Here is an 18,979-nt window from a genome sequence, read left to right as displayed (position 1 = left end):
CTTTTTGTACCTGTATTTAATTTATCATTATTCACCATCTCTGTAACCCAGTATGTTATGCATTTAACTTTCCGTATAAATTCCAGTCATTACCTTTCAGCAAATTGCTGCATAACTGTGTGATATTTATTTCCCATTCTGTTCTTACATTTATATGTTTTGTTAGTTTGTTTATAGCTGTGTACTTTGTATCATTTTTTTATGCTGACAGAGAATCCTGTCTGCCATTTCTGGTTTACCAAGGTTTACAAAGAACCTTCAAAGTTACCCTGAACAGTTTGAAAACTGTTTGTCTGTATGACTGCTGATTTCTCATATCAATTTCATGAAATTTCAAGATGACATAAAAGAAACAGGAAGAGATCATAGTTCTGTAGTGAACTACATAGTCTGATAGCATAGCATCCGAGGATCTCTGGCTTATACACTTAATGGGTTCGAGTGGCAGGTGATGTGAAATCTCTCTCCCTGAAGTCCTAGAACACTAATGCCAATCACAGTAGTTAATACTATGCTAGAATAGCAAACAGCCCAATTTTGTATAGTAGGGCTTCCTCTGCTCCTAAGGATAGGAGATCTGTTATACTCTAATTCTGAAAGAAATCATGTAACATTATTCATTAAGTGGTATCATCAGACATCTTTAAAAGGTTTGTAAGAGTTTCCATCTAGATTGTAAAGCTGAAACCACTGTGGTGCGGGAATTCAAATTAATTCAACAAATTACTAATTGATATAAGGTTACCTTTAAGAAGGCTTTCAGCATCAGCAGGGTTAGACAAGCATGAGGGGAAATAATTTGAATGAACAAGAGGAAGCAGCAAAGGCTATGATATGGAAAATCTAAAATTAGTATGACATTGTGGAATAATTGTACTTTCTTAATGATAAGAGTACCACATAATATATTAGTGACAGATTAGAGTAGAAAATATATTCAAGCCTTGGCATTTTTATATTTTAAGGTTTTTAAAAACTAAAAATTATCACATCTGAAGAGCTTATGGACCCTTTTCACTTTTTTATTTATTATTATTTATTAAAAGTATTTATAATTTCTCTGTCCACTAGGTCCCAAAGTGATACACCCTAAAAAGATGAAAAGCATATTTTAAAAACATTTTTAAAAACCTAATTTTAAAAGCCAAATTAAAAATATTTATAACAATTTTAAATTTTAGTTTTAATACTGGTTTCAAAACCAAATGCTGTGTGAAATAATATCATGTTGACTGATCACCAGAAACTCAAAAGAACCACAGTGAGCCAGACTTCCTCTGGGGAAGGAGTTCCACAATCAAGGTGCTGTCACAGTAAAAGACCTGTTTCATGGACACAACTACCCAAACATTTGGGGATCATCTTCTTCAACATGATTAATTGTCCATATATCAATGAGGTAGTTAAAACATTCATGTGAAGAAAAATAGGTTATCAGAGACATATCATTTTCATCTATCATTACTGTGAAAACGGGAGGCACAAGGTAACTGTAGAAAGGGCACAAACTTGTTTGCCATTGTATGGAGATAAAATTCATGTATACTTGAATCGTGTTGGGTTTCAACTAAGAATGCACATTAAAAGATATCCAAAATTCACTTGCAACTACAGGTTGCAAGGGAATGCTCGGTAGAGATGGCCAAACTGTCTTGCAGGCACTGTATTTCTCTAATGAAATTACAATACCTAGAGATAAAACTTCAGCATTGTTTTAATACTTGCATATGCATACAACAATGCAAAATCCACTTGTATACTATCAAGTGAGACGGGTGCATCTGCACAGAAATGGCTTTCTAAAAAATACCTTAGAAGCAAAAGATGAAGCTGGGCTTCCAATTCCTAGATGTTTTAAAGATTCACATGCTCGTTTCCATACATAGTCACACTTAGGAATAGGCGATAATAAAGATAATAATAAAATATTTAAAGTTAATTAAGTTCTTAAAGTTACCCAGCAGTTCCATTGCATCATCCTCGTTGTCAATATCTTCTTCTGTCACTGAAGGAGCTGTGCTTTGTACAGAATCAAATGAATCCTGGGAAAGCATAGCAGCTAGTAGTTTCTTATGTTGCTGCTGCTGATGTTTCAGTCCTTTGGTCTTGGGTTCCATCTTTAAACTAGAAGAGAAAGAATTTCCTCCTTGATTTTCCTGTTTCTCTATAAATGAAATGTAGCAAGTTTCATCCCTTCAGAAAGGACTACCATGCCAGCAAAATTTAATCAATTCATCCAAAGAGACTGAAATCTACCCAGAAGGAGCTACAAAGCCTGAAAACGTCATTTGGTTCTATCAAAACTTTAAAATGTTGCAGCAATGGAGAGAAACAATGTGATACACTCGGCCCCCGGGTTACGAAAATAATCCGTTCCGGCGCCATTTTCGTAACCCGGAAGTCTTCGTAAGCCGAGAAACCCATAGGCGCTAATGGAGGGAAGCCGCGATTTGGTGCGAAATAGCGCCAAAAAGCACCAAAAGGTTATTCGTAACCCGGAATAACCTTCGTAACCCGGAAATAATTTTTATTTTATTTTTTTCGTAACCCGAAAAGTTCGTATCCCGGCGCGTTCGTAACCCGAGGTATGAGTGTATATTTATTTTTAAAAAAATTAAGACATAAGAAATTGGTAGTATATGAAGTTTTTCATGTCAAACTGACTTTCTTTTTGAAATACTAAAGCAGAACCTGAACCCTACCTAATCTTCAGTGAACACCAGCCTAATTCAAACCATTACATTCAAACATGCTCATCAGCAGAATTTGGAATGTTACTTTTTAAAAATATCCATGGATAAAAAGTCCATGGATAAGGAAGGCTGACTGTAGCTATCTGTTGCTTTCAAGAGCTGCTCATTGGATACAGAAAGCTTAGCGCACCCAAAAAATTTCAAATAATTAATAAAATTAACAAACAGCAACTCTTTAATTTCTACTTCCATCAGGCCACCAAACTAGCTTTTTAAAATTAATTTATTCATTTTATATTTTACCTTTCTCCCAATATAACAATTTCATTTAAAACTAAAATACTGTACAGTTAAAACTACAGCTAATACAAAAGTTGAAAAATAATTAAATAGTGATATTAAAAACATTAAATGAAAACAGTTTTTAAAAGACAAACTTTAAACTATAGTTTAAACTATATAGAGAACATCAGCCTAGCTTCTCCCAGCAAGGAATTTCACAATCTGGGACAGCCATTCAGAAGGCTCTCTCCCCATTCCTCAGCAAACATGCTGTGACAATGGTGAGATCCTCTCCCAAGTATCTTAAAATTCAGCTAGCTTCATAGTGGGAGACTTGGATCCAAGACATATAAGGCTTTTTAGGGCATAACCAGCACTTTGATTTGTGCCTTGAAATAAAATCTGGTACCCAGTGAGGCTGTTTCAACATGGAAAGTATAAGGTCCCTATAACTGTATTTTGGCTGCAGCATTTTCAACTTGCCATTGTTTACAAAAAGTTTCCAAAGGCAGCAAGCTCCACATACTGTGTTACAGTAATCCAAATGAGATGTAAGTAAGGCATATCTCACTGTGGCCAAGTCAGATGTCCCAAGGAATAAGTACAGTGTGCACACTAGTTTTAATTGTGTAAATCTAGCCACCACCAAAACTTGAGCATCCAGGTTCAAAAGCACACTCAAACTACAAACCCACGATTTCAGAGGGAGTGTAACTCATCAAGCACAGGCAGAATCTCTATTTCTTAATCTGACTTTCAACTGAACATAAGCACCTCTTTCTTCCCTGGATTAAGCTTCACTTTGTTTGCCTTCATCCAGTCCATTACTGACAATAGCTACTGGTTTAGGACAGAGGCTGCTTTCTTGAAATTAGATGGAAAATAGAGAGAGAGTTTAGTGTCATCATATTTGTGACACAACACCAAAACTTTTCCAAAAAAACCCAAACAAACAAAAAACAAAAAACAAAAAAACCCTCTTCCAGCTCGTCAAGCTCAAGCTCGTCATCTACGTCATCGGATGAGGATGATGTGAGGGGAACATCATTGGCTGAGCGTTGCAAGGAGAGGAAAAGGAAACGCAAGGCCAAGAGAAGACGTCTCAGAGCTCATCAGGTCGGTGCTGTACAGCCTACCTTAGAAGGTGGAGATCATCCTGTTGTGCCGTTTGGGGGGGGATGGTTTCTGGGTTGAGCACGCCTTGGTTCCAGGTTTGCCGAGGTGGGCCATCAAAAGGAGGGCTTGGCGCCCGGGCCTTCAGGATGTGTGGGTCGATCCGCTTGCTGCGGATTTTCCTATTTGTTCTCCAGGTGAATGTCCCCCTGGTGCTCACCTATCCAAGAAGATGCGTAAGAACATCTTGAGGGGTTGTTATGTAGATGTTTTTACCCTTCTTCAACGAAAAGAAAAAGATGCTGTGGCTGTCACTTCGACAAAGAAGAGCAAGCATGAGCCAAAGGTGGTCTCAGCTGAGCCCACTTTTGCCAACTGGTTGGAGGGCTTCATCATCTTCAAGGCTGTGGTCTCCATGGCTTTCCCAGAATGTGCTTGGCATTTGGACAGCCATTTGTTGAATGTGTTGCGTGCGAAGGCCTTTGCAGGTGATGCAGCTGCCATTGCCTACGATGCGGCCTTTCGCCAACATGCTTCACAGAACTCTCGGGAGCGTTGGGACTTGCTCCATAACGAAATTTGGCTTTTGGAAGTGGGCACCTTTGCCAGGTTCAAGGGCCCACAGAAGGGACCAGTTAAGAAGGACTCCAAATTTTTTACATGTTGGGACTAGAATGCTGGACGTTGTACTCGTATTCAATGTAAATTTGAACACTGTTGTAATAATTGTAGAGGGTCTCACCCTAGGTCTTTATGTTCTCGTTCCACTCAGGTTTCTCAGCCCTTTCGCGGAGGACGCCCTGCCTCTGCGACTGCCAGCAAACGTGAAGGTGCTGGGGGCACTGATGCCGGTCCTGCAGGGAGCCAAAAATGAGCAGGTTGCTATTTCCTCTTCTCAGGTCTCAGCCATGGCATTTACGCCTGTTACACCTAGTGCACTTATCCCTTTGCTTGCAGCATACTCTAACAAGCAAGCTGCTTCTTATTTGGCTGATGGTTTTTCCTTTGGTTTTAGAATCCCGGTTTCGGCACCTCTGTCGCACCAATTTGTTATCTGCCAGGTCCATGCCTGAGGTGCTTAGAGTCAAGATCAGCAAGGAAATCCAGGCTGGACATGTTGCGGGCCCTTTTGAGGTTCCCCCTTTTGAAAATCTGCACATATCACCACTGGGTGTGGTGCCTAAGAAAGCACCTGGTGAATTTAGAATCATCCATCACCTTTCTCACCCTCCTGGGTCTTCGGTGAATGATGCTATCCCAGATGAGCTATGCTCGGTAAAATATGCCTCTTTTGATCATGCAGTCCGACTGGTTCGGGCTTGTGGTAAAGGTGCACTCATGGCCAAGTGTGATATCCAATCTGCCTTTAGACCTCTTCCGGTTCATCCTGACGATTTTCATTTTTTTGGTTTCCAGTTTGAGGGCAACTGGTATTTCGACAAGGCTATGCCTATGGGTTGCTCCATTAGTTGTGCAGCTTTTGAGACCTTCAGCACTTTTTTGGAGTGGGAGTTAAAACGCAGGGCTGCTTCACCTTTAGTTTACTGCGTTGGCTGCTGAGATTGGGGTTCTGCTAGCTGCGGATAAAACTGAAGGTCCTACTACATGCATGTCCTTTTTGGGTATTCATCTAGATTCTGTTAATGGTTTATCCACTTTGCCCCAGTAAAAGATTTTGACCCTGTGTGAATTGTTGGAAAATGCCTTGGATGCTTCCAAGCTTACTTTAAAGCAGGTTCAGTCGTTATTAGGTCACCTCAACTTTGCTTGTAAAGTTGTGGCTCCTGCAGGGCCTTTTGTGCCAGGCTAGCTAGGTCTCTGGCAGGCCCCAAGCAATTGCATCATCATATTCGCATTACCAGAGACATTAAGGATGACCTGCATATCTGGTTGCAATTCTTAAAAGGCTTTAATGGCATTGCCATTTGGCAAAAATCTTGGTGCCTTAAAGATAAAGTAAAGGTTCATTCGGATGCTGCTGGTAGCATCGGTTTTGGAGTTTATTTTCAGGGCCACTGGTGTGCTGAAAAGTAGCCTGTTGAGTGGCAAGGGTCAGATATACTGAGGGACATGACTTTTTTAGAGCTGTTCCCTATTGTTGTTGCAGTTCATATTTGGTGCACCGAGTTCTCCAACAAAAAAGTTTGTTTTTGGTGCGATAATCAAGCAGTTGTTTCAATACTCAACAAACAGCCCTCTAAATCAGAAAGGGTGATGGGTTTGGCGAGGAAGTTTGTTTTGTGCTGTTTGATTAACAATATTTCTTTCACAGCTCGTCATGTCCCAGGATTACAAAATAATATAGCTGATTCGATTTCTCAATTCCAGGTTCAGCGGTTTCGACAGTTAGCTCCAGAGGCAGATCTTCAACCTACCCAATTTCCTGTTTCCATGTGGGAGGTTGGATGTCTGAAATAATGGACGGTGTTCTTGGTTCCATTGCACCTTCTACCCTTAAGACATATAAACATGCTCTAAAGAAACTCTTTGAATTTTTTTAGTGCCTCAGCCTTGCAGCCCAGATGGCCTGTGACAACTGAAGTGGTTTGCGTTTTTTAGTTTGGCTTCGGCACAATAACATTGCTCCTAAAACTATGGCCATCCATTTGGCTGGCATTTCTTTCTTTTCTAAGGCTGGTGGGTTTTGTGACCCTTGTGCTTCTTTCCTTGTAAAAAGGGCTATTGAAGGATGGAAAAGAGCTTATGCATCTACCAAAGATGTCAGACGCCCTATATGTTTTCAACTGTTATGCAAAATGTGTTCGCATTTACCTGTTGTATGTACATCAAGTTTTGAAACAAACTGTTTTGTGCAGCATTTACTGTGGCTTTTTTTGGTGTCTTTAGGTTGGGGGAACTGGTTACGGGGTCCAAGAGCGATTTGTCAGGGCGGGCACTGGGTGCCTCTGACATTACCTTTTTGAACCATGGTGTGTCCCTAACTACAACCAAGTGCGACCAATTGGGAGTTGGTCAGACAGTGGTGTTGCGTCGCTTACGTGGCTCACCTGTCTGTGCTGTCAAGGTCCTTCGATCTTTTTGGAAGGTCTGGCCTATGGTTGATAATTTTCTTTTTGTACACTTGGATGGTTCTCCTCTGACCAGGTACCAATTCGTTTTGGTTCTAAGAATGACTATTAGCGGATTGGGGCTCCCAGCAGAGGAGTATGGAGGTCATTCCTTCCGCATTGGTGCGGCTACTGCTGCTTCCAGGGCAGGCTTGCCCATGCAGGACATTAAAAAAATTGGAAGGTGGAGATCAAAAGGCCTATGAGGGTTATGTTCATCCGCACTTGGACCGTTGCGGTGAACACTAGCATCGCTCTTGGCAGGGTTGGCGGTAGGCCTTCGTTGTAGGCCTTTTGTGGCGGCAGCATAGGCCAGGATCTGCACGGTGTGGTACCAGGGCTATGGAGCTCTGGTTGGGAGTCAATAGGTACCCGGGGGTGAATAGGGCAGGCGTATGGCCATTGCAGGGGCCATAACACGGGAGCGCCTCCCGGTGACTAGGGGCTCAGTGAATATGTGAACGCATGGCATGTTTTGCGGTCAAGTTGTGTTCCTTAGCCCCTAGGTCATCCCAAGCGCCTGGTGGGTGCCAGGTTTTTGGATAATCAGACAAACATGGGGTTGTTTGATTTCGCAGATCCTGACCTCATGCTTGGTGCCAACCCTTACCAATTGCTTGCTAATAAAGTTGTGGCCTTTCTTCCAAACTTGTTGTTATGTGTGGTTATTTGCAGCAGCATCTGAGGCAATAGCTACTGGTTTAGGACAGAGGCTACTTTCTTGAAATTAGATGGAAAATAGAGTTTAGTGTCATCATATTTGTGACACAATACCAAAACTTTGGATAACTTCTCCCAGAATTTCCATATAGAAGTCAAATACTATAGGGGACAAAACTGAGCCATGCCAATGGCCAGGGCATAGGCATCCCTCAGCACCACATTCAAGAAAAACCACTACCACTGTAAAACTGTGCCCCCAAATACCATCCCAGAGTGGAAGCTAAACATTAGTCTGTGCATAAAATATGCTTTACATAGGGCTGTTCATCTGATAGAACAGAAGGACATCTTGAAGCCACTGTCTCTCCATTCACTTCTGAAGAGGAATCCATATGCACAAGATGGAATGGTGCAACTGGTAGCTCCAATGTGTTCTTCTCTTGTGGGAGCTCCTAGGCGTAAGCAGCTCTTCACACGCAGTTTCTAAAACCTATTTGCACCATACATGGAGGATTCCAACAGAATAACCAGGGCATAGGGAAAGTTTGAACTAGGCAAGCTTTCAGTAGTCAGGGTCCAACACCCCTTAGCTCCCAATCAACAAGTTTAGGACTCACTGGAAGCCTGACATTCTGACATCTGTCATAATGATGTAATTAAGGCTGCAGCATCAGTTTGCATAGGTGTATTGCCAGCTAATCTCAAGTGTCATTTCTGACCCACCAATACCTACAAAAGCTTACCTTTCAACCTACAAAGGCTTATCTCTTGATCTGAGCAATGTGAGCCCTGCCTGATTTCAACTAAAGCACTTATTTCTGGACCTTCTGATCCATCTTCCTTGTTGCAGACATTAACTACTGCCTCAACTTGGCTATGCACTTGTATCAGTCTCTCCAATCCTTACCTGACTGATCTAAAAACTGACTCTGTATTTTGTCACATATCTCTGCCCCTGGTTGTCTTGGACTGGTATGCACATTCTACACCAAATCTGAAAACTGATGCCTAGATCCTGACTTCACTGATGCTGAAAATCAATGAAGTCTTGACTGCTTTCTTTGACATGACAGTGCATGTCTATGTACGTACACAAGCCTCTATTCAGGTAGTGTAATTGGATGTGAGGTAGGTTTATGTATACCTAGTCCATATCCCCATCCCACCCTACATCTCTGCCAATTATGCCAGTTTGGAGATGTCAGTTTCTAAAATAGATGGATAAATTGAAATCTGGTTACCTTGACTAGAAACCAAAAAGGGGAAAACTTCATAAGATTTTTCTAAATCCAGAATCTTCTGAACAGTAGCAAACTTTACCTTCCTCCAGGACTGCCACTATCTTCACTATCCCACTGTTCTATTTTGCTTCTTGGTACTGGAGGCTGCAACATTTCATCAGCCAATGGATCTGCATCATTCTCTTCTCGGCCAATCCATTCTCCAACAACACGTGGACATAGAAGAGGAGAATTAAAAGCCGCTGCATCCTACAGGGGGAAATAATTTGTTATTACTTATTTATAGCAATGTGGTGGGGACAAGGAGACCAAAGCATTATTGTAATCTCAAAAATCTGTAAAGTTCTGACTTTGGGGCAATCAGATATCAGCAATGTACTTTGAGTATATGAGTTTTCATTACAATGTGATTTAACAAATCTGGAAAACATATGTAATTTGTAGCCCAAAAAGTGATTTTTCCAAGCTCTGCTGATTTATAGATTGCAAATTAGACAAACTACACTTACTTACTGGATCAGACCAAAGGCTCATCTACTGAAGCATACTGTTTTCAACAGTGGTCAATAAGATGTTCATAGAACATTCAGAACTAGAGTTTTAGGCCCGTTACAGACGGGCATATAGTACACGCAGAGCGCGTACTAGGATTAGGAAAGGGCGTGACTTCTTCATGCCCCTAACCCTATTATGCGCTCCACGCATTAAAAATGGCGGTGCCCTATACAGACGGGGGCGGTCATGTTGACGTCGTGGAAGCGTAGCATCCGAACATCGCACTGTGGAAATGACACGGCGAGTGCGGCATTGGCTCCTCGCTGCGTCATTTCCGCGGTGCAAGAAGAAGCGCCATTTTGGTGCTTCTTCTTAGCGGTGGTGGGAAGCCTCACAGTTTGGCTGCTGCGGTTTGTCGCTGCCGCTAATGATGGCACAGGCTTTCCGGCGGTCTGGAACGCGCCTTAGCCTTCCAAGAACTGGTATTCAGATGCATATTTCTCAGTGACACAGAATGTACTTATGATTCAAAACACACTGCAAAAATAATTCAGTTCGAGACTGCTTAAACTCTCCTGGCTCAATGCTAGGGAATTCAGAGAACTGTAGTTTTGTGAGACATTTAGCCTTATCTACCTGAGAGCTCTGGAGCCAGAATAAAATACAATTCCCAGGATTCCTTAGCAGTGAGCCAGGGCAGTTAAAGTAGTCTCAAACTGGATTATTTCTGTAATGTATTTTGGACCTATGAAAAAAAAATCTGATTTCCCACAGAAAAGGTTTTAGGGAATACTGAGCTAATTTCATGGCAAAGAAAATCATTTGAAAGCAAATTTATTTTCCCCTTTAGTGGTATAAAGTGACTGGACTAAAGTTTAAAAATGATAAATTTTCCTCTATGCCAGCCAGGGTAGGGGGTAAAGTGTAGTTTGTGAATGACAGATCTTGCTTGCAACAAGGGAATAACTTTACCAAGGCCTTTTATAATCACAGTGTTTTTGGGAGGAACACTGAAGTAATACATCAAAATGTGTCAGTTCTTTCATTGCTCTTTTTAAAAATCTGCCTCACTCCATAGTCTCTGTGATTGTATTCTAACACTCACATACAGTTACAAACACTACATGAGTTTATACTTTCCAGTGTCAGTTTAAAGTCAGCCACTCCATCATGGATGATGCAAGAGGGTAGCAAAGCTCATATTGTTGTGAAGGAAGTTTCTGGAGGAAAGGCAGAGTCAACAGTGGGAAGACAGTTCTGCTCCTACTCATACAAAACCTGACACTTATCTATCTGAAATCTGACAAGTTTCCCCTGCTCAGAAGGGCACAACTTTTTTAAGCACACAAGTTTTGAAGGCAAGTGGACATTCTGTTTTTAAATAGAAACTGTCAGTGATTTAATTTCTTCTTATATATTTACTACCAGTAATGGGATATTCCCCTAAGCTCTGGAACGACCTGCCGGATGAGATCCGTCAGTTAACATCTTTAGACAGCTTTTAAAAAGCTGTCAAGACGGATCTCTTCCGGCAGGCCTTTCCAGATTAAATTTTTTCCCGGCCCAGGCTCCCGGGCTCCCCGATTTCCCTTATTCCTCTCGTGGCCCCATCCCCTGATGGTAAGGATTACTGAGGGTTTTGGGGTTTAGTTTAGGATAGTATAATTATACATTGTTATAGTCCCATTTTAATACATTGAAGTGTTTAATATTTTTTAAGGGGGGGAAGGGAGTATAAATATTTATGTATATTTTATTCTGTAAATTTTTATGTTGTTCACCGCCCAGATTGGCTTTGCCACCGGGCGGTATAGAAATAAATATTATTATTATTATTATTATTATTATTATTATTATTATTATTATTATTATTTGTGAGATTTTCTGTGTCAAGCATCAAACTAACTTGATTCATCTAGAGTGCTATGCACCTTTACTTATGTTTATGTGTTGGAAAAAGGAATCAGAGAGCTTGGAAGGGCCATCTCATCTAACACCCTCAAATGAAGAAATTCACACCTAAGGCATCCCTGGCAGATGTCTGTCTCTTAACCTTCAACAAAAGAGTGTCCAACAGCTTCCAAGACAGTCTGTTCCACTGTCATACAGGCCTTACCATCAGCAAGTACTTCCTAATGTTTAGTTAGAATCTCTTTTGTTGTAGTTCAAATTTATCAGCTCAAGTCATACTCTCTAGAGCAGTGATGGTGAACCTTTTTGGTTGGCCGTTCCCAGGGAAGAGCTTCCACCCTCCAGGAGCGGAGCTGCGTGCTGGGGTCGGAGCTTCCATCCACCTTCCGGGGGCGGGGCTTTCCCTGCGCCCTTTCCCGCCCTCCAGCTGTCTAGAGACAGCTAGAAGTGGGAGGGGGTTGGGAGAGGGGTGACAGGCGCTCGCCTGCTCCTCCTGCCCTTCCTTGGCCCCCAGCTGTCTCTCAGAGACAGCTAGGGACCAGTAAGGGCCCTTGAGTGTCAGGAGCAACAGGCACGCGGCCCCTGCTCCTCTCCTCAGGGCTTTGGTAGTCCTGAGGTGTCCTCCGAAGGACACCTCAGGTCTAACAAATCCCTGCAGGGAGGAGGAGGCGTACGCCCGCCCACTCCTCCTCGGTCCCTTCCTTCGGCCGAACGGGCTCCAAGGGGGCCGTTCGGCCGAAGGGAAGGGAGGCCGAAGGGAAGAGCTTGGGCACCCATCCCAGGCCTTTCCCTTCGGCCCCTTCCTTCGGCCAAACGGGCTCCAAGGGGCCCGTTCGGCCGAAGGGAAGGGAGGCCGAAGGAAGGGGATTGGGCACGCCACTGTCCTGGGCTCCCCCACGGCCCTTCCAGCCCCAAATCTCTCTCTTCAAAGGGAGGTCTAGGGCTAGAAGGGCCGCGAGGGAGCCCAGCACCTGACACGCTGCTGTCCTGGGCTCTTTCACGGCCCTTCCAACCCCAGACCTCTCTCTTCAGAGGGAGGTCTGGGGCTAGAAGGGCCGCGAGGGAGCCCAGGACGTGGCACACCGCTGTCCTGGGCTCTTTCACAACCCTTCCAACCCCAGACCTCTCTTCGGAGGGAGGTCTGGAACTAGAAGGGCGGCAACTGAGCCCAGGACCTGGCACGCCACTGTCCTGGGCTCTTTCATAGCCCTTCCAACCCCAGACCTCTCTTCGGAGGGAGGTCTGGAGCTAGAAGGGCCATGAGGGAGCCCAGGACCCGGCACGCCGCTGTCCTGGGCTTTTTCACGGCCTTTTCTGCCCCAGATCTCTGTCTCGGGATAGAGGTCTGGGGGAGGAAGGGCCCCTGATGGAGCCAGGACGTTGCACACCACCACTACTGCTCCTCAGGGGCCTTTCCCTGCCCCCAGCTGTCTTTCTGGAGACAGTTGGAGGTTGGGAAAGGTCTCTGGGGAGGAGCATCTGGCACATGCTGGTCGCTCCGCCTTCCCCCCCGACCTTTTCCCAACCTCCAGTTGTCTCCAGTAGGCAACTGAAGGCCAGGAAAAGGCTGGGAGAAGGAGCCAGACGTGCGCTCCTCTGGCTCCTTCTCTCCAGCGCCATTTACTGCCTTCCCGCTGTCTCCGAGAGATAGCAGGAGGCCCAAAAATGGCAGTGAGAAGGAGGAATGGGCACGCGCGTGCCTGTTTCTCCTTCTCCCGTGCCCGGCGAAACGGCCCAGAGTGCCACTTCCGGCACGCGTGCCATAGGTTCGCCATCATGGCTCTAGAGCAAGGTTAGCCAACCTTTGGTCTTCCAGATGATTTGGACTTTCAGCTTCCATAATTCCTGACAGTTGGTCAAGTTCGCCAGAGCTTCTGAGAGCTAGAGTCCAAACTAAATAAAGGATCAAAGGTTAGGAACCACAGCTGTAGGTAAAAAAAGGTAAAAGAAAAATAATTTTCTACTGTAAAGCAGTAGAAAACAAGTCTTGTGCATCTTCAACTTAAACAGCCTTCAAATATTTGGAGTTCACTATTGTATCTCTAAATCTTCTCTTCTCCAGACTAAATTGACTGATGACACTCAACTATTCCTTACAGAAATTGGGTTCTATACTCTTTACCATCCAGGTCACCTTCCTCTGCATGTATTTGAACTTGTCAGTTTACAACAAAGCATAGGTTCACTTGGTTAGCCAACAATACTCTTCCAGGAAATAGTAAACCACCACAGCCACACACTGCAACTGTTTATGGAATGGAGCCACAAAACAGTGACAGCAAAATGTCAAATATTCTATTCCAGGCATCTCCAGTTAAATGGACTTCAGACAGCAGGCCAAGGAAGACTTACTTCCTGGAACATTGGACAACCATTTGCCAATTAGATGGATCAATGATCTGTGTGGGCAGTTCCATATTTTCATATAGATACTGTATACTTTCAATAATGCTCAAAGAGAAATTTGTATTAAGATTACTTGTAAGAAACTGATACTTTTGATGATGAATATAGATAATTTTGAAAATCGTGTTACACGAAATCAACCCATCCATAATACATGAAAACTATTCTCCCAAATGTCTTTAGAAAATGGTGTTCAAGCGTATACACCAAAAAAGACTGCCAATGACATGAATTATGTAAATGCACTAACAGAATAATGCTTTCAGTCATATGAATGCATTCAATTTGAATACCACTGATTTTTCCTGAATAAAATGAATTTTCAAAATATCTACCATTCATGTTACACATATAAATGACTTCTCACAGGGATAAACAATCAAACACCTTACAGGTGTTTTGGACCACAGCTTTCAGAAATCCTCTAACCACTGTTCACAACTGTGGTTTTCCATGTTTTTCTCAAAGCAGGAATAAAATTGCTAAAATTACTTGTTGCTTCATTTGAGAAGAAAATTAATGACTAATTACATCCCTATATCAGTGTGTGCTAAGACATCACTGATTAAATGTACATTAAATGCACACAGAAAACTTGAATATGTTTCCTAAATATAGCTCTTACCTTATCAAGTTCATCAGAGATTGCAATGCCTACAAATAGAACAAGAAGATTACAATGCATTTTTAAAATAAATAAATAAATAAAACCAAGACACACCTGGGCAGTGTTCACACAATATACTTTGTAACTGTTGTATGACACTCTGTTCTATTGATACCAGTGAATGGAAAAAGTAGGCAACATGCAACTAGTGGACTACATGCAACCCCCGCCCCCCATGTTTTTGCAGCCTCAAAGCCCATGTTGATTTTGGTGACAGTAATTGTTTACATGCACAGACACTTTCTCAATCAGTAGCATTCTGAGAAACCTCTAGGAACTGCTGCTTTAAAATAAGTTCCATAGTTCCTGTGTTCCTTGTTGTAGAGTTCATCTACACTATAGAAATAATGTAGTTTAAAATTAACTGCCATGGCTCCCCCCTACAGAATCCTGGGATTCGTAGTTTTGTGAGGTACTAGTACTCTGACAGAGAAGGCTAAAGACACTGTAAAACTATAAATCCAGGATTCCACAGGATGGATCTACAGCACTTAAACTGATATCTTCTGGGTGCAATACAAGGTGTTGGTCATTACCTTTAAAGCCGTACAGGAGCCCTGGTGGCGCAGTGGTTAAATGCCTGTACTGCCGCTATTCACTCAAAACCACAAGGTTGCGAGTTCAAGACCAGCAAAAGGGCCCAAGCTCGACTCAGGCTTGCATCCTTCCAAGGTCGCTAAAATGAGTACCCAGACTGTTGGGGGCAAATTAGCTTACTTGCTAATTAGCTTACTTGCTGTTCACCGCTATGATCTTTGGAATAGCGGTATATAAATAAAACAAATTATTATTTATTATTATTATGGCTCGGGCCCGAGTTACCTGCGGGAATGCCTCTCCCTACATAATCCGCCCCACACACTCAGAACATTGGGGAAGGATTTGTTTGAACATTGTAATACTCGATTAATCACAACTTCCCATAGAGCATTCACTGCTGCAGCCCCTCAATTATGGAACAGTCTGCCGGAGGAGATCCGTCTTATCACTACCTTAGATGCCTTTAAGAAGGCACTAAAGACGGATCTCTTCCAGCGGGCTTTCCCATCGAATTTGGTATAGAGATGATGATTGAGATCCCCCTCTAAGTATGATGGTATATGAATTGATGTTTGGAGATTTTAAGGAACTAATAGGGATGTATACTTCAGTATTAGATTTTCATTGACTGTTCAATTGCATTGTATTATTTTAATGATGCAATCCCGCTTCTATCCTTGGAAGAGGTAGGACATATAAATACAAATTATTATTATTATTATTATTATTATTATTATTATTATTATTATATCAAACTGCATTATTTCTATAGTGCAGATGCACCCTTAGTGACAAAATGCAGTTTTAGGAAAATGGAAGAGGATTTCCACGTCTGGCTGCAGGTTCTCTTGATGGAGGTGAGGAATACAGCCTGCAGTGGAATCCAGAAGGAAGAAACTGGCCCTTGAAGCCAACAGTGTTGCCCATTCCTGAATTCAGACAGAGTGTGCTTACAATTAACAGTAGTTTATAATCTTGGCTTGTTTTCCTAAACCATAGTTAACAAGGGTGACAGTTCTCAATTTGTATTTTGAGGCTACTTGAATATTGGAAGTAGCGCGCGCACACACACACACACACACACACACACACAGAGCACTTGCATTGGATGAAGTGAAGAGATGGATAAAACAGACAAATTCAAAACTTGCCCAGGATATTTTGCTTAACAGGAAACAGTAGAAAAAAGTCGAAGGCTTTCACAGCCAGCATCCATAGTTTTTGTGGGTTTTTTGGGCTATGAGGCCATGTTCTAGAAGAGTTTATTTTTGATGTTTTGCCAGCAGCTGTAGCTCTACAGGCTAATGGATGCTCCAGTTCAGACATCAGAAGGGCTGCCAGACCCAGAAAAACCCAGAAAAGTGAAGACAAACAACCACCCAAAGGGAAGGTATTTTTTACCATACAACAAAGGAGTCATAGACAGAACAGGGAAACTGGTGAGGAAACACAATCTCCAAATGGTCTACAAACCAACCAAGAAAATCCATCAAATGCTGCATTCAGTGAAAGACAGGAGAGACCCTCTCATAGCTGCAGGAGTTTACTGAATACCGTGCAGCTGCGGACAAGTCTACATAGGGACCATCAAACACAGTGTGCAAACAAGAATCAAGGAACACGAGACACTGCAGACTGGGTCAGCCAGAAAAATTAGTAGTAGCAGAACACATTATAAACCATCCTGGGCATAAAATGCTGTTTGAAAACACTGAAATTCTGGACCATGCCAACAACTATCAGGTCAGAATGCACAGGAAAGCCATTTAAATCTATAAACACCTGGACATTTTCAACAGGAAAGAAGAAACTCTTAAAGTAAACAAAGTTTGGCTACCAGTCCTGAAAAACACCAAAATCAGGACCCAGCAAATGCAAATTCAAACCACCCAGGGTGAGGGGGATTCCCAGCAAATAATGGATCATTAAATAAATGGATACCCTGTAGGATCTGCCATTCAACAACAGAATAATACACAGATTAATATGCAAATCACCTCCTCTCAACCAACAGTATATATACCCCACTCTCTTCCATTCCAGCATTCTCTGAAGATGCCAGCCACACCTGCTGGCAAAATGCAAGGAATAAACTCTTCTAGAACACGGCCTCATAGCCTGCAAAACCCGCAAAAAAAAAAAAAAACAGTAGAAAAAAAGGATCAGAGCAATCTGTAGAGGATGGAGAACAAAGGGATGCAGAGGGAAAAGAGGAAGATAAATTTATTTCCAGTTCCCTCCTTTCCATCTGAGAATAGTTCTGGGAACAAAAATCAATTGGAAGCAAGACAGCAATTTTCCCCCAACAGAGAGTTACTGTACTGGTATAACAAGAACTGTTTACATTAGTTACTTAACAGTTTTACAGGCATGCTCAAGTTTTATTCCAAGTTTTATTCTCAAAGTTTTTTGAAGCCCTTCCTTCTAATACTTAGTATCCATTTTGTTGAGAGTGCAGACCGCAACTGCAGAAATCTCTGATAATAGCCCCTGAAGAAGGCCAATTTTAAGATAATAAAGTTTGTGGCCCATGAACTGCACATGGGACCTCATTTCCTTTAACTTTTCTACTGTGAATACATGCTATCCAGGGTTTTTGTTGTTGTTGTTGTTCAATTTCATTCTTTCACCAATGCTAAGATGGTGTTTTAAAAAAAATTAAAAAATGATGCTGTGATGACTAGGTCATCTTGTCATTTGGAAACTTCTCCTGACTACAAAGAGTTAATCTAAGGGGAGGTACATGCTAATGAGAGCTGACATCACATTCTAATGAACTGTGACATCATAGCTGATGCAAGGTCTAACTGACCAGTCAGAGAGTAGGCCCGCGAGATTCAAGATCATTGGATGGGAAATCTTTAAAAAGGCTTGTGCGGCCATGCGGTCCTTTGTCTCTCTCCCCCTCTCCTCTTCGGGGGGAAACCATGCTTTCTCTTTGTTTTCCATCTTGGCTTTGTTTGGGGAAACCAGAGGCTTGTCTTTGTCCTCTGAGCAGCTGGAGGACCGCCTCAGGAATGCAGGTAGAGTTGGCAAGGAGCCAGCTCCCTGATTCCAAGAATTCCACAAGAACTACAAATCCCATCATTGTGCGAGTAGCTCAGGAACAGTGTCAGTTAGTGCGTCTTAGGTTTTTTTATATTATCCAAATAGCTTGGCTTAAATGAACTCTTTGTAATTATGCTTCTATGCCTGCAAGGCAAGGAGGCCTTGCACGAATGATACCTTTCTATTCTATGCTATTTCTTTAAAATAAACTTCTTTCTTTAAAAGTATCGGCTGTCTCTCTCTCTGCTCCCTGTACACGCATCTTGGCCGTGGGCTAGCAAGAAAGGAAACTAGATCTCTCTCCCAAGCAAGTCTCAGTGTGTGCTTGGGAAATATAGTTCATTGACAATTCACTGAGTGGTGGCAGCGGAAGAAAAGTTCTTTTCTTTTAAGGGACTCCCTGGGAGTACGCACAGGGCATTGCTCCCAGGGAATCACCACCAGATGCAAAGGAATAAAAAGGAACAGAAGGTATCACTTCTTAAAGCATTGCAATAAGTAACAACAGTGAAATCAAATCTATCATGAATAAAGAAAATCAGTTGCTTCTTTAAAAAAAATCCAAACTGTGTACATTATTATCATGGTACATTATGCGTTTGTTAAAATGCTCTAGAGAGACTTTTGTTACTTTTTGCTTAAAAGCTTTTCAAAACTGCATAAAATTGACCTATTTTTCAATCTATATTATTTCCTTTTATTGATGTTTGAAGTGAAAAAAAGCATACTGTCATACAGAGTACAGTAATCAACATTTTATGGCCAGATCAATAGGTGAATAAAATGCTAGGTATTAATGGAACGTTTTTCAATTTTCATTTACAAAGTACACACACATTGAACAAAATGTAC

The 18,979-nt window shown here is 42.2% G+C and overlaps 1 protein-coding gene across 1 annotated transcript in view; it reads right to left on the bottom strand.

Annotated features, from left to right (window-relative positions):
- LOC149317401 (uncharacterized protein C8orf34 homolog) overlaps positions 1-18,979 on the bottom strand; it is a 116,498-nt gene that overhangs the window by 62,939 nt on the left and 34,580 nt on the right. Inside the window, exons 5-7 of the mRNA XM_089517428.1 lie at positions 14,498-14,526; positions 9,140-9,309; positions 1,958-2,124 (exon numbers count right to left, since the gene is read on the bottom strand). Of these exons, the coding sequence (XP_089373554.1) occupies positions 1,958-2,124; positions 9,140-9,309; positions 14,498-14,526 (366 nt within the window). The remainder of the gene's footprint in view (positions 1-1,957; positions 2,125-9,139; positions 9,310-14,497; positions 14,527-18,979) is intronic.

This window comes from Sceloporus occidentalis, unplaced genomic scaffold (genome assembly GCF_023333645.1).
Source record: "Sceloporus occidentalis isolate IW3139 unplaced genomic scaffold, rSceOcc1.0.p SCAF_3, whole genome shotgun sequence".
In the NCBI taxonomy this organism is placed as follows: Eukaryota; Metazoa; Chordata; class Lepidosauria; order Squamata; family Phrynosomatidae; genus Sceloporus; species Sceloporus occidentalis.
Note: the sequence above shows the minus strand (reverse complement) of the source record. Positions and strands in the feature narration are given on the sequence as shown.